Here is a 13,077-nt window from a genome sequence, read left to right on the forward strand (position 1 = left end):
CCGAGGTTTCTCAAGTGCGAAAGCGTGTGTGGTTTCCGGGTCACCCTGCGGCTCGGCGAAGGTGCGACATCCCCAAAACTTGTCCCCACGCAGGAGGGGAAAGGTTCTGTGAGAGCTGATCGGCGAGGAGCACATCGGGGAGGGGAATCGTATCGAGATTGGGGAGATCACATCGGGGGAGTGGGGATCACCTCAGGAGATGGGGAATCATATAGGGGAAGGGAGCATGACACCGGCGTGGGGGAGGGGGCATCGCCTCTTGCCGGGCGCTTGCCGCACTGAGCCCGAGGGAACGTCCGGTTGATTCACTGAGCAGGTGTGCGGGACGGGACGGGACGGGAAGGGACGGGACGGGACGGGACGGGACGGGAAGGGACGGGACGGGAAGGGAAGGGACGGGACGGGACGGGACGGGACGGGACGGGACGGGACGGGACGGGACGGGACGGGAAGGGAAGGGACAGGGCGGGACGGGACGGGACGGGACGGGACGGGAAGGGAAGGGACAGGGCGGGACGGGACGGGACGGGACGGGACGGGGGCGATCCGTGGGGGCAGCCGGGCGCGGGGTCGCGGCGGCAGCGCTCAGCACCCGGGAGAGCTCCGCGCCCACCGCGCATGCCCCGCCCCGCCGGCGCGGATAAAAGCGCGGCGCGGAGCCGAGCGGCGCCAGCCGTGTCACCGCACAGCCGGCACCGCGCCGTGCCCGGACCCTGCTGCCGCCCCAGCAGTCCGCCTGCCCTCCGCCGCTGGTCAGCCTCTGGGGAAAAAGCTCCCGCAGAACCGTCTCCCACCCTAGCATGGGATGGGCGAGCCCTGCGAGCACGGTGTCTGCTCGCCAGCCTCTGGCGTAAAGGAAGGAGCGGACAGGGAGTCCTGGGACGCGCCGCTGGGTTTCCTGGAGAGCGCTCAGATGGACAACGGGAGCAACGTGTCCTTCCTACAGTTCTTGAAGACCATCAACCTGGAGCGAGCCGACGGGATGCAGGGGGATAGTTCTGACGTGGTGCGGATTGTCATCTCCCTGGTGTACTCCGTGGTGTGTGCCCTGGGACTGGTGGGCAACCTGCTGGTGCTCTACCTGATGAAAAGCAAGCAAGGCTGGAGGAAATCCTCCATCAACCTCTTTGTCACCAGCCTGGCAGTGACTGACTTCCAGTTTGTGCTGACCTTGCCGTTCTGGGCAGTGGAGAACGCGCTGGACTTCAACTGGCTCTTTGGCAAGGCAATGTGTAAGATCGTCTCTTATGTGACAGCAATGAATATGTATGCCAGTGTGTTCTTTCTCACTGCCATGAGTGTGGCTCGATACCGCTCTGTGGCTTCAGCCTTGAAGAATCAGCGTCGAGGAGACCCACTGGGTGGCTGCTGCTCTGCCAAGTGGCTTTGTGCACTCATCTGGCTGTCAGCTGTCCTGGCTTCCCTGCCCCATGCCATTTTTTCCACCACTGCCACTGTCTTTGATGATGTTCTCTGTCTTGTCAAGTTCCCAGAGGGACGACGCAACAATGCCCAGTTCTGGCTGGGTCTGTACCACATCCAGAAGGTGCTGCTGGGCTTTGTGGTGCCGCTGGTTGTCATTAGTCTCTGCTACTTGCTCCTGGTGCGCTTCATCAGTGACAAGCACGTGGGCAGCACCTGCAGCGGCCCCAGCATCAAGCGCCGCTCCAAAGTGACTAGGTCAGTGTCCATCGTGGTGCTGTCTTTCTTCTTGTGCTGGCTGCCTAACCAAGCACTTACAACCTGGGGGATACTCATCAAACTCAACGTGGTGCACTTCAGTAACGAGTACTTTCTCTCCCAAGTGTACCTCTTCCCCATCAGTGTGTGCCTGGCACACTCCAACAGCTGCCTCAATCCTATCCTCTACTGCCTCATGCGCAGGGAGTTCCGCAAGGCACTGAAGAGCCTCCTCTGGAGGATCACCTCACCTTCCCTCACCGCCATGCGCCCTTTCACTGACACCACCAAGCCTGAGAAGGAGGAGCAGGCCCTGCATGCCGTGATGCCTGTGCACCCTGTCCCTGCTGCTCCCCGTGCTGCAGCCGTCCAGGCAGAGGTGGCCTATTACCCGCCCGGGGTGGTGATGTACAGCAGTCGCTATGACCTGCTGCCTGCCAGCTCCATGGAGCAGCACTGCTGAGATGGCAGGGGGCCCTCAGGGGTGGCGCAGTGCCAGATGTGGCCTGGGGATATTGAATGCCTGGTCAGGACAAGGGGAGGAGGGATGAGTAAAGGAGAACTTCTGTGAGAGAGATGCTCTTTTGCAGTTTTGTCTGCCCTCGGAGACACTTGATGGACGTTGTTGTCTGGAAGATGCACCCTGAGCTGCAGAACAGGACTAGGAGGAGGTAGTGGTGGGGTGTCTCTATGAGATGCTTTTTAGTGCCTGTACCTGTTCTGGGGAACAAGGACTAATGAGGGTGATGGGACTCCAGCCAGGGAGGATGCAGGATATGCAAAGCAGCACAGGGAGGTGAGGATCTGGTTGGGGTGGACTGGGGCTGGAAGGCCTCAACCACGTCCCCTCAGGCTGCAGTTGCAAGCAGCCCTCCCACCTTGTGTGTTTGTCTGTGGCAGGGAGAGGGAGCTGAGCAGCTTTCTCCCTGCTGCAGGACCCTGTAAATGGGGCAAGCCTGACTGGTCACTGCTTCCTGGGCTCTACTGAGGGCACAGGGATCAGACAGCCTCTCTTCTGCTCCAAACCTGCCCTGAGGGGAACAGCCAGGACAAGTGGGTACAAAGCTCCTGCTTGTTCAGGCTTGGCACCTTTCCCCTCTTTTAGGGACTTAGAAAAGAGTAGGGACAAGAGACACTGTGCTACTCTCCAGATCAGTGCAGGATCTGCTTTTCTAGCTAACCCCTCCATCCCCTCAGCTGCTGACAGAGTGTAAAGCAACCCAGACAGCCAAGGAGAAAGTCAAGGACGGAATTTGCAGCTTCATGGGGTATTCCTTTGCCTGTGTTTGGAGGGAGGATGTGACCCCCCTAATACTGTTCCCCAGCCTCTCTCCAGGCCACTGAGGGGGAAGGAAACCTCACAGCCCCAGATCATGTGAAGCAAGACAGCATCTCTCCTACGGCACTGAGGTTGCAGGCTTAATTTTTGCTGCACTTCAGACTGTTCATATTTCACTTCAGGAAATCAGCACAACTGTAAATAAAATTAAAAAAAAAAACAAAAGGGGAGAAAAGAAACAATCCTAGCCACTTCAAATTGCTTGTTCTGGGATACTTCTGGGTTCATTTAAAACCAAGCACAAAGGCTGAGGGTTTGCACTGACTCTTGCCAGTGTTTCAGTGAAGTTCAGTTCCTCTAGTCTGAGCAGCCCTAGGGCCTGCAGTGCTTATGTAGCCTAGAGAAAGAATGTCAGGGATTGGCCTTTACCAGCCTCTGTTCCACAGAAATGCCTGGGAAATAATTTGAGGCTTATCTGAATTGAACTTCTAGGGGGATGAAAAAAGTGTATTTTTAAGCTGTGAAAGTTTTTATGATAAGGTTATATATCTTCTTCTTAAAATATTTTTTTTTATTCTGAGGAAAAAATTGAAATCAAAGTATCAAAGTATTTGTTTTAAATTATAGAATAGTGCAACATTTCTGGTTTCGATTTCAGAACACAAGTTCATTAATCCCTAGTACTGCATATAAAATGATTATTTAAATACAATTTTCAGAATGGTTTTCTATTTCCAACCCCTTTCCTTGCAGTCTAACTCCAACATCTGCCTGATTCTAAAAAGGCAGAGGGTTGTTTGTCACCTCTAAGTACTGACATGGAGAAAACTTGCTATTTCTGTCCAGAGAAAGCTGCTATGCCATAGTGGCAATTACACTTTTCAGACTCTGTTAGGTGTACTGTATGTGTTGGTAACTCCTGTTGTAAAATTCATGTTTGGTCTGAAAGCAGCTGGTTCTGCTACTTGCAAGGAGAAGTTGTTATCTTTTTTCCCAAGGCAGAAAAGACTTCTCCAGCCTTGGGCATTTGCTAATGGGGAAGATACTGATTTACAAGTTGTCTGAAGAAGAACAGCAGAACTGACCTGGCAGCTGATAGGCATACTTACACAGATGCAAAGACTCCGAAGAAATCAGACATATCCACAGAAGGACTTGAGCATCTAAGTACTGTACAACTGCCTCTCTAACCTCCTAAATCCTGACTTGGTTGACCAGTGAAGTATGTAGGTACTTAAGTTTTTTCTAGTAAAATTTTTGTGCCTAGAAACCTGTTCCTGAGCATGCCTAAATCTGCTTAATTCTGTAGCACTTATTTCTGTGCTTAATGGGGATATCTCTGTTGGGACTGGCCACACTGAGTATCCTGTGAGGGAGGCATCTCTGCATCCTAACACAGAAGACCCTGTGCCAGGCCACAGTAAGTCAGAAGCAGCTGTGGATTCAACTCATACCCCCCATCCCTTTGAATCTGTGCCTGGATGTGCTGCTTCTGTTCCAGCTTCAATGTATGTGCAGATTATGCTGCTTCCCCCTCCCTTGTGAAATGCTAAATTAGTGGTCACAGCTATCCCTCACAGCCTGAGAGATTCAGTTCACCTTTTCCACATCCCAGGGGAATGGCTGAATCTCTGGGTTACTTTGTGAATGTGCTTATATTCTCTGGCTTGAAACAGTTCCCTGTTGCCTGAGTTGCTCACTGTTGCTGGATCATAAGGGCAACGAAAGCCCTCAAACTCTGCTTGGCAGCACAGTGGTTAGGATGTAATCTCCAAAGAGGAATTGTGGAGATATTTTTTTTCATCAAATACAGAATAGAAATTGGATCCATATCTGGGTTCTAGGTCTCCCCTTCCCAAAGACAGTGGTTAACTTGCTCCCAGGTCCTGTTTCAATTAAAATTGCAGTATGCTGTCCAGGAACCTGAGGTCTTTCTAGACCTGCTGGTAAAGCAGCTTAATGTGCCAAAGGATTTGCAAAAATCTGCATTTCTGATATGAGAGAAAGCCCTAATATCTGTGTTGCACGTGAAGAAAGTTGCACAATTGTATGAGAAAAGGATACCATGAGCCAGAGTTCAGAGAGAGAGATAATCATATTTCTGTAGGCCAGGAGGAAATATCTAAATTAAGGACATGGGAGGAATCTCACAGCCAGATGCTTTTCTTAGTGTTTGCTTTTGAACAGCGCAATCTCTTGCTTAACTTGCTGGAAATTTTTTCCCTATCTGATGTTCAACTGTTCTTGTGCATTAAATAAACAGCTTTCCAAGTGTCTAAAGTGTAATTATGAATTTCAGTAGATAGTAAGCTGCCTGAAAGACAGCCTCTGTGGTGCTCAGCATGGCAAAACCCATGTGCTTCTGTGGATGTCAATGTAGACATAATTTTGTGCCAGGAAAGCAACACAGTAAAACAGGTGGTGTTCAGAACAATGCATAGTTAGCCCAGAGTGCCAATGTACCATTGTCAGAGGAAACCCCAGGTGTCTGATCACTAGAGACATAAAAACCTCCCATTTGGCAAGTGACCCAAATATGAAGATACCTTGAGAGTATGTAGGGACTGGACAATGAAATTAGCGGGCAGCTCTCTCACAAGCCACTGATCCACCAAGTGTAAGTCATGGATCTGCTGTTTCAAAGAGGCACAAGGCATCCACACTTGGCTAAATGTTGATTTAGGCCAGACCAGCAGCCCAGGCTGTGCAGGTCAGTGCATGTCCAGCACAGCCAAAGAGCACTGCTCTAACAACGAGCAGAGAGAAATTTTGCTTCACCTGTGCCGTGAGTTCCAGCTAACAGCCTGAAATCTGTGCTGTGTGTTGCATGGGCAGGGGCACCAGCCTAGTCTTGGCAGAAGGTGCAGTTGCTCTGTGTTCACAGGGTGTGTGGCCTCAGCAGAGGATCATTCCAGCTCAATAACAAGAAATCCTGCTGAGTATCCTGGGGTTTCATAAGTAATGACTACAACACCCTTCAAAAACAGTTTCCTACAAATGTTCATGTCTTTGTTTGTAACAATCATCTTTTCATGTACTAAAATAAACATTGCTGAAGGATACAAAACAATACTTTTCGAATTCTTGACAAGATTTTCATGCTTGTTCTCCTTATGTTACAGATTCCTGGTAGGGTGCTGGTGGAGAGGTGCACTTGGTTATAGAAGGGTAGGGACATGAAGGTGCAGGCTGACATCTAGTGACAAACTGAGAGAACTTTTAAACACCGGATATTCTCATTAGGCAAAGACTTTCATTCTTTAGGGACGTTTAAGTATCTCATCCCCTTAAATAACTAACCAAGGTCTTAATGTAATAACAACCTCCAATTGCATTTCCAGGTTTCTCCTTTGAAATGCCTCTTCGGTGGAAATGCTGTTTCACTTTCTCAGTGAGTTATTCAGACACTCACTTTAGCAGTAAAAAAAGTCCAGTCCCCTTCATTCCAATTCACAACTGTCTGCTCTAAAATTGATTATTCAATTGAGTGTGTGCACAGAAATTCTGATCTAATTTGTATCCCTGAGCTGGACCAGGAGCAGATATGGTGTGGTGCAGCTGAAGGACATTAGACTGAGAGCTTGGAACTTCTTTTTTTAGTGAGGGTTATTTCTCAAAAGAGAATCCCTATTTTTCCATTTAAAGGGTGTTACTGAAAATATCTTTTTATCATTATGAAAGCAGTTAAAAGAATCTCATCTGGGTACAATCCCAGTAGCAGTCAGTGCTATTAGTAGCCAGTTAACTCATTCCTGTGCTAAAGTGTAGCTGATAATACTCATCAACAGGTTTCTCTGCCTATGTCTGTGCATAGACTCAGAGTCCTTCCCAAAATCTTAACCGTAAAATAGAGACTCATAGGATGGCTGAGAAAATTGGGCCAAAAGATCAGCTGCAGACAGAAGCAGTTTCTTTAGTTAAAAATCTTTTGCAAACATTGACTTCCTGGTTAGAAAGGACTGATTACTATTCAGTGTGGGAAATAACAAAATAAAGGTGTCTTACTGGGATACCAGCTCTCTCCCTTACTCAGCCATTTTTTGGGACAATGAAATACTGTTTCTCCAAGGGCTTGTGTTTTTCCTTCAGAGCAGCTGAATGAGTATGATCAGTTGTACAATGGACAAATTACATGTTCAACACTGATTTCTAAAATCATTGTTCAATGAACCTTTCCACTTTCACTCATCTGAACCTCACACTGGATAAAACTGGAATCTTGTGGAAAATTACTTGCGTCTGTATTTGTGAGGTCTGATCAGCACGTTGACATCAGGTGAGTGACTCCCACTCCAGAGGGTTGTGCCACCATTCAAAGGTCCTTAATGGGCTGAAGAAATGGTGTGATAGGAACCTCAGGCATCTGGACAAAGGGAATAACAAAGTCCTGCATTCTCTGCACCAGCACAGGCTGGAGTCCAGTCGACTGGAAAGCAGAGAAGGAGCTGGGGACAAGGTGGACATGAGCCAGCAAAGGGCCCGTGCAGCACAGCCCAGCAGCATCCTGGGCTCCACTGGGCAGGACACTGCCAGCAGGTGAGGGGAGGGGCTCCTTCCCCTCTGCTCAGCCTGATGAGACACATCTGGGATGTTGTGCCCAGTCCTGGGCAGGTTACCCAGTTCTGGATTATTTACCAGAGAGGCTGCAGTATGATGGAGGACTTGGAGTATTTGCCATGTGAGGGGAGGCTGATGGAGCTGGAGGTATTCAGCCTGGACCTCAGAAGGCTTTATCAGTGTGTGTAAATATCTAATGTGGGTGGGGATTAAAGAAGATTAAATCAGACTCTTCTCAGTATTATCCAGGGAATGGATGAGAGGCAATAGGCACAAACTGAAATTCCATCACTGAAATGTAAGAAGAAAAAAAAAAATCCTTTCAAATGGTGTGGTCAAGCACTGGAACAGGTTGTATGGAGACTGAAGAGTTTCCAACTTTGGAGATGCTCAGAATCTAACTTAACACTGATTGTACTTCTTTAGCAACCCTATGCTGAGCAGGGGGTTTGGATTGGGTCAACTCCAGAGGCAACCCCAACCATTCTGTGCTTCTGTGTGATTTTCTGATAGCAAATAGATTGCTCTGGATATGTCTTTGTTCCAATACAGTAGAATTAGCATTAGTGTCTGTCTTGCTTGATGTTTATTCTGAAAAACCTCTACAAATTTTATACCTTCAAATAATCTATGACTATGTATTTCAAATCACCTATTAAATTATTTTTTTAAAAAATGTTTTAATTGCTAATTTCTGCTGAAATGGTGGAGGGTGCTTAGAGGAAATACAGTCTTCCTCTTGCCCATCAAAATTCACTTCCTGCTGAAATCCAGTCCCTTGTGCATAGACCAATCCAGTGATGGATATAGAGGTATAGAGTTCAAACCATGAGGTCCTGAACTGAAGGTGAAAGAGATCCTACAGCAGTAGTAAGTAACTGCTTAGTTTGTACAGTGGATTATAATAGGGAAAAGAAGAATCTTGTTTAAATTTCAGATCCCATTTTCAGAGATGTAAACTGATATCTTGAATTTAGAGCACACATGATATAAAGCAATTCCAAGGAAAATATTCCAAAATGCAAAATCACTCTCCAGAAAAGAACATCACCCTTTGATAAGCCATCTTTTTCTCAGAGAGAATTATAGTTCCAAAAGCTATTTTATTGCCATGTTTTGCAATGTTATGATAATCTAACAATCTAACAATATTTGGGATATATTTCTTAAAGGTCTGCTTATTAGGATTGGGTGTTTCATTGGAACTGAGGCAGTTATTAAAGAAAAAAGTGCCTCAGCCCTCAAAATCTGTGGAAACTGAATAATTTGCAAATTGCATTGCAAGATAACATATTTTTTTTTAAATCAGATCTGAATGTTGAAAAAACCCCAAATCATCTGAGATGCATTTGCACTTGTATAGTGATCTGCCAGCTATGCAACTCCAGTGTAAAGCTCCCAGACTTCAGCAAAAGGCATCTCTGTCAGAAATGTTTTTCTCTCTTGTCACTCCTTAGACTCCACAAATCTGCTGCTTGTCACACTTCCTTCTCAGCATCTAATGAGCAGAGGGGCCTTGAAAACAGAGGTGTCCAAGACTCTGATGCTGCCTTCCTCTGTGCTGCCACCAATGTCCCCCCGCCTCCTGATGCATGTTATCTGGGGTGAGCCAATGCAACAAAAACTCGAATGTCAAACAAGTGGGGAATGGCAATGCTGCACTGCGGGATCGACTCTTGGCTTCAGCACTGAAGGTTTCCAAGGCCAGATTCTGCCACGCGTTTGATGCTAAACGTGTCCATGGGGGGCTCCCACCGCCACATGTCCATAGGGCAGGGTCTGCAATGCATTAGGCAACCAGGCTACAGCTGGCGACGAGCAGCTTTCCTTGGTTGTGTAAGCACACAAAGAAGAGAACGGTAGGGCAGCAGCCCCGTGGTGAGCAGCCAGCAGAAGGGTGTGAGACACCGTCCGAAGTTTCCTTCATTTGCCTCACAACCATCGCAAGGACCCTGCAGACCCCTGACTGGAGTTCTGGCCTGGCCCAGGTGGACAGGGACGCTTGCCCAGTGACTGTCAGCAGGCGTGCTTGCTGTGCTCCTACAGAACGCTGCATTCCAGCAGGTTGTGACAAGCGGTGGCTTGTCCCTGCGTGCCAGCACCTGCTTCACAGACCAAAGGGCTCTTCACAATGGCCCCATCAATCTTCCCCACTTTCTGGCCAGATGCCAGATACTCGCTTTGGCAAAAGACTCTATAAACTGTAACTTCTTGGGAAGACTTCGGTGCACCCCCACGGACCACGGCGAATCCATGTGGTTGGACCATTGAGGACCACGTCTCTACGGTGGTAGCTATAACCCCCTTCCCCTCTTTTCTCTCTATTCTTTATTTCCCTTTTCTGTCCCCTCTATCGCATTTGCTGTTGGTACCACAATAAAGTTGCATTTATTGTGATTAAATTGATGGTCCCCTGCCGTTTGCCTTTTTACACTTTTGGGATCGGTTAAGGAACCATCACGACACCCCGCACGAGCGGATCGTGACAAGGGGTAAGAGGGAGGGCAGGGCTGGGCGGCTCCGGAGGGCGCTGAACACCAGGAGGCAGCCGAGCACCCGGCGCGGCAGGGACAGCCCCGCCCGGCTCCCCTGGAGCAGGCAGAGCCCGGGGAATGACCCGCGCCAAAAGCGCCCCGTGCTCCCGAAACCTCGCACCGCGCAGCTCTGCCCCTGGAAACAGGGTCTGCTCATCTCAGTCTGCTCCGCAATCCAGGCTGGAAAGCACTGAGTTTTGTTTTCCTGCTGCTGCAAGTGCTTACCCACAGGAGCAGCCTCCAGTTCGATGGCTCTGAAATGAAGTCACTATCCTTAATACAAAAGTAAAATACTAATACCTGAGAGGTAAAATGTTAATTTCCAAGTTAAAAAAATTAGGAAACGCAGCTGCTTAATACATCTTGTGTATCTATAGGAGCAATGCATGAAACTGGACATCATAGAAGGCAACAGAATCACAGAATGGGTCAGGTCAAAAGGGACCACAGTGTTCATCTGTTCCAGCCTTCCTGCTCAAGCACGGTTATCCTAGAACACAAGGCACAGGATTGTATCCAGAAGGTTCTTGAATAACTCCAGTGAGGGAGAAGCCACAGCCTCTCTGGAAAATCTATTCCAGTGATTGATCGCTCTCAAAGAAATTCTTCATGTTCAGGTGGAACTTCCTTTGCATCAGCTCCTGCCCATTGTGTCTTGTCCTATTGCTCAGCACCACTGAGCAGAGCCTGGTCCATCCTCTGACCCCTCCCTGCAGACACTGACAAACATTGATGAGGTCCCCTCTCACTCACCTCTTTTAGAGGCTGAACCTGCCCAGCTTGCTCAGCCTTTCCTCATAAGAGAGAAGTTCCAGTCCCTCGATCACCTTTGTAGGTCCCTGCTGGACCCACTCCAGGAGCTCCATGTTTTTTTTGTTGAGGAGCCCAGAACTGGGCACAGCACTCTAGACAAGACCTCAGCTGGGCTGAGCAGAGGGGCAGGATCTCCTCCCTTGGCCTGCTGCCAATGCTCTTCCTAATGCATCCAGGACACCGTTGGCCCTCCTGGCCACAGGGGCACTGCTGGCTCGTGGACAGCTTGTTGTCCACCCGGACCCCCAGGTCCTTGTCCTTCTGCTTTCCAGCAGGTTGGGCCCAGCCTGTACCGGTGCCAGGGGTTGTTCCTCCCCAGGTGCAGGACTCTGCATTTGCCTTTGTTGAACTTCAGACAATTCTTCTCTGCCCACCTCTCCAGCCTGTCCAGGGCCCTCTGAAGGGCTGCAGAGCCCTCTGGGGTATCGGCCACTCCTCAGCTTTGTGTCATCAGTGAACACCCTGAGGAGGCCTCTGCCCCTTCCAAGGATTGAGGTGAGACTGGCTGGATCCAGTTCCATGTGTTCTCCTTCTTGCCTGTTTTGAAGAATGGGTGACATTTGCTTTCTTCCAGCCCTCAGGCACCTCTCCTGATCTCCATGACCTTTCAAAGATGATCATGAGCCCCCTGGCTATGATGTCTGCCAGCTCCCTCAGCATTCGTGGATGCATCACGTCAGGGCCCATAAAAATTACAAATCACTTTTCACAGTTCAGTCTTGAACAAGTGACCCTGAACATTTGCCTCTTAAATAAACAAGATGGAGCAGCTAGAGATTGGAAATGAATGCTGGAAACTTAGAGGGGAAAATTTTTTTTTATAGCTCATTTTTTATAGCTTTGTCATGCCAAAAATAACTTACAGACATTTTACAGCAGATACTTCCACCCAATCCTTCTACAGTTCAAAAATATCAAATGTCACCATTGCCACATTCACTTGCATCATCTTTTGACATGCTGCAGGGACTGGTAGTGATTCACAGGCACCAATATGAAAGCTGTGAGTTCTCCCAAGGCAAAGACATTTATGATTCATCCTGACTTGTGTAGCCTTTCTGGAAAAAAAGGTTTATCTGCCACAAGCCACCTGAGTTGCTTGTTTTCAAGCAACTCAAAGAAACTTAATGAGAGCACTCTGAAACACAGAATGAACACGGGAGAAAAAAAATCAGAATACTTGTGACATTACGAAGACTTCAAGTCCTCTAAACAAGAGATCAGAAGTTCCTTTAAGGATTTGCTTGTGTCACATACCTGCTTGTTAAAGAGGAGTAAGTGGCAGATGTTTGTAAGAGAAAGAAAAAGGGAAGTGCCATGAAGATAAGGTGACAGACTTGGTCTCCTGCCTTGTTTTGTTCAGCCATGACTATTTTTGTGAGAGTGGGAGGGAGGAGGGTTGGTTATCGCAGGACATCTCATCTTTGAGAGGGTTCAGAAGAGGGATACAAGAACAATTAAGGGACTGGAGCATCCCTTTCATGAGGAAAGGCTGAGGGAGCTGGGCTTGTTCAGCCCTGAGAAGAGGTGACTGAGAGGGTGTGGAGTCTCCTTCACTGGAGACATTCAAGAACCCTCTGGACACAATCCTGTGACGTGTGCTCTGGGATGGCCCTGCTGAAGCAGGGAGGTTGGACCAGATGACCCACTGTGTTCCCTTCCAACCTGACCCATTCTGTGATTCTATGTGGTTTGTCTAAGTGTATCATTTGCATAAACATGATACAGAGAGGAGCTTTCTTTATTTGATTTTATGTATATGGAAATAAAACCAGATGAGAAAGATCAGGCAGAGGGTACTTGTAACTTTATACTCACATCACTGCTATAAAGTGGATGTTAAGTCCAGTCAATACTCATATTGATGGCTCAAGTCCAGAACTAGTGTAAAAGCACAGAAGAGGTGGAACTTCTTAAATTAATAGCATTACAGTACAATCCTTCAATACCTTCAACATTTTTAACATTTTAGCATTTCTTTTTCTGAAATAAATATTTTATCCCCTTTCACATATTGGTAATATATTATATTAGTAACATACATTAGTAACATTTCTATTGCTAAAAGAAATACTTATTTTATCCCCTTTTATGAGTTAGTAACATTTTATATTTCTTTCAGTAACATTTGAGATATATTTTCAACTTCAGTATGAGCACCATCTTTTTTTTTTCTTTTTGTTTAGACACTGTTTTACAAATTGTATATACTTT

At 47.8% G+C, this 13,077-nt stretch overlaps 1 protein-coding gene and 1 long non-coding RNA gene across 4 annotated transcripts; both read left to right on the top strand.

Annotated features, from left to right (window-relative positions):
* The first annotated feature begins 741 nt into the window (after positions 1–741).
* Positions 742–5,239, top strand: RXFP3 (relaxin family peptide receptor 3). 3 transcript variants are annotated; one of them, XM_068175669.1, is made up of 2 exons: positions 742–2,476; positions 3,958–5,239. In XM_068175669.1, exon 1 carries the CDS (start codon positions 806–808, stop codon positions 2,141–2,143), a length of 1,338 nt encoding a protein of 445 aa, XP_068031770.1. In that variant the 5' UTR covers positions 742–805; the 3' UTR covers positions 2,144–2,476; positions 3,958–5,239. The 3 variants fall into 3 exon arrangements, with proteins under 3 accessions (XP_068031770.1, XP_068031771.1, XP_068031772.1); XM_068175670.1 differs by having other exon boundaries at positions 3,962–5,239; XM_068175671.1 differs by having other exon boundaries at positions 742–2,351.
* Positions 5,240–11,282: 6,043 nt separating this feature from the next.
* LOC137464680 (uncharacterized) lies at positions 11,283–11,638 on the top strand. Its single transcript, XR_010994353.1, has 2 exons — positions 11,283–11,358; positions 11,438–11,638. It is a non-coding gene; the product is annotated as an uncharacterized lncRNA (long non-coding RNA).
* Positions 11,639–13,077: the final 1,439 nt, after the last annotated feature.

Source organism: Anomalospiza imberbis, chromosome Z (assembly GCF_031753505.1).
Source record: "Anomalospiza imberbis isolate Cuckoo-Finch-1a 21T00152 chromosome Z, ASM3175350v1, whole genome shotgun sequence".
In the NCBI taxonomy this organism is placed as follows: Eukaryota; Metazoa; Chordata; class Aves; order Passeriformes; family Viduidae; genus Anomalospiza; species Anomalospiza imberbis.

Coding starts and splice junctions, on each gene's coding strand:
- RXFP3 (XM_068175669.1), top strand. CDS start 806: ATGGGCGAGCCCTGCGAGCACGGTGTCTGCTCGCCAGCCTCTGGCGTA.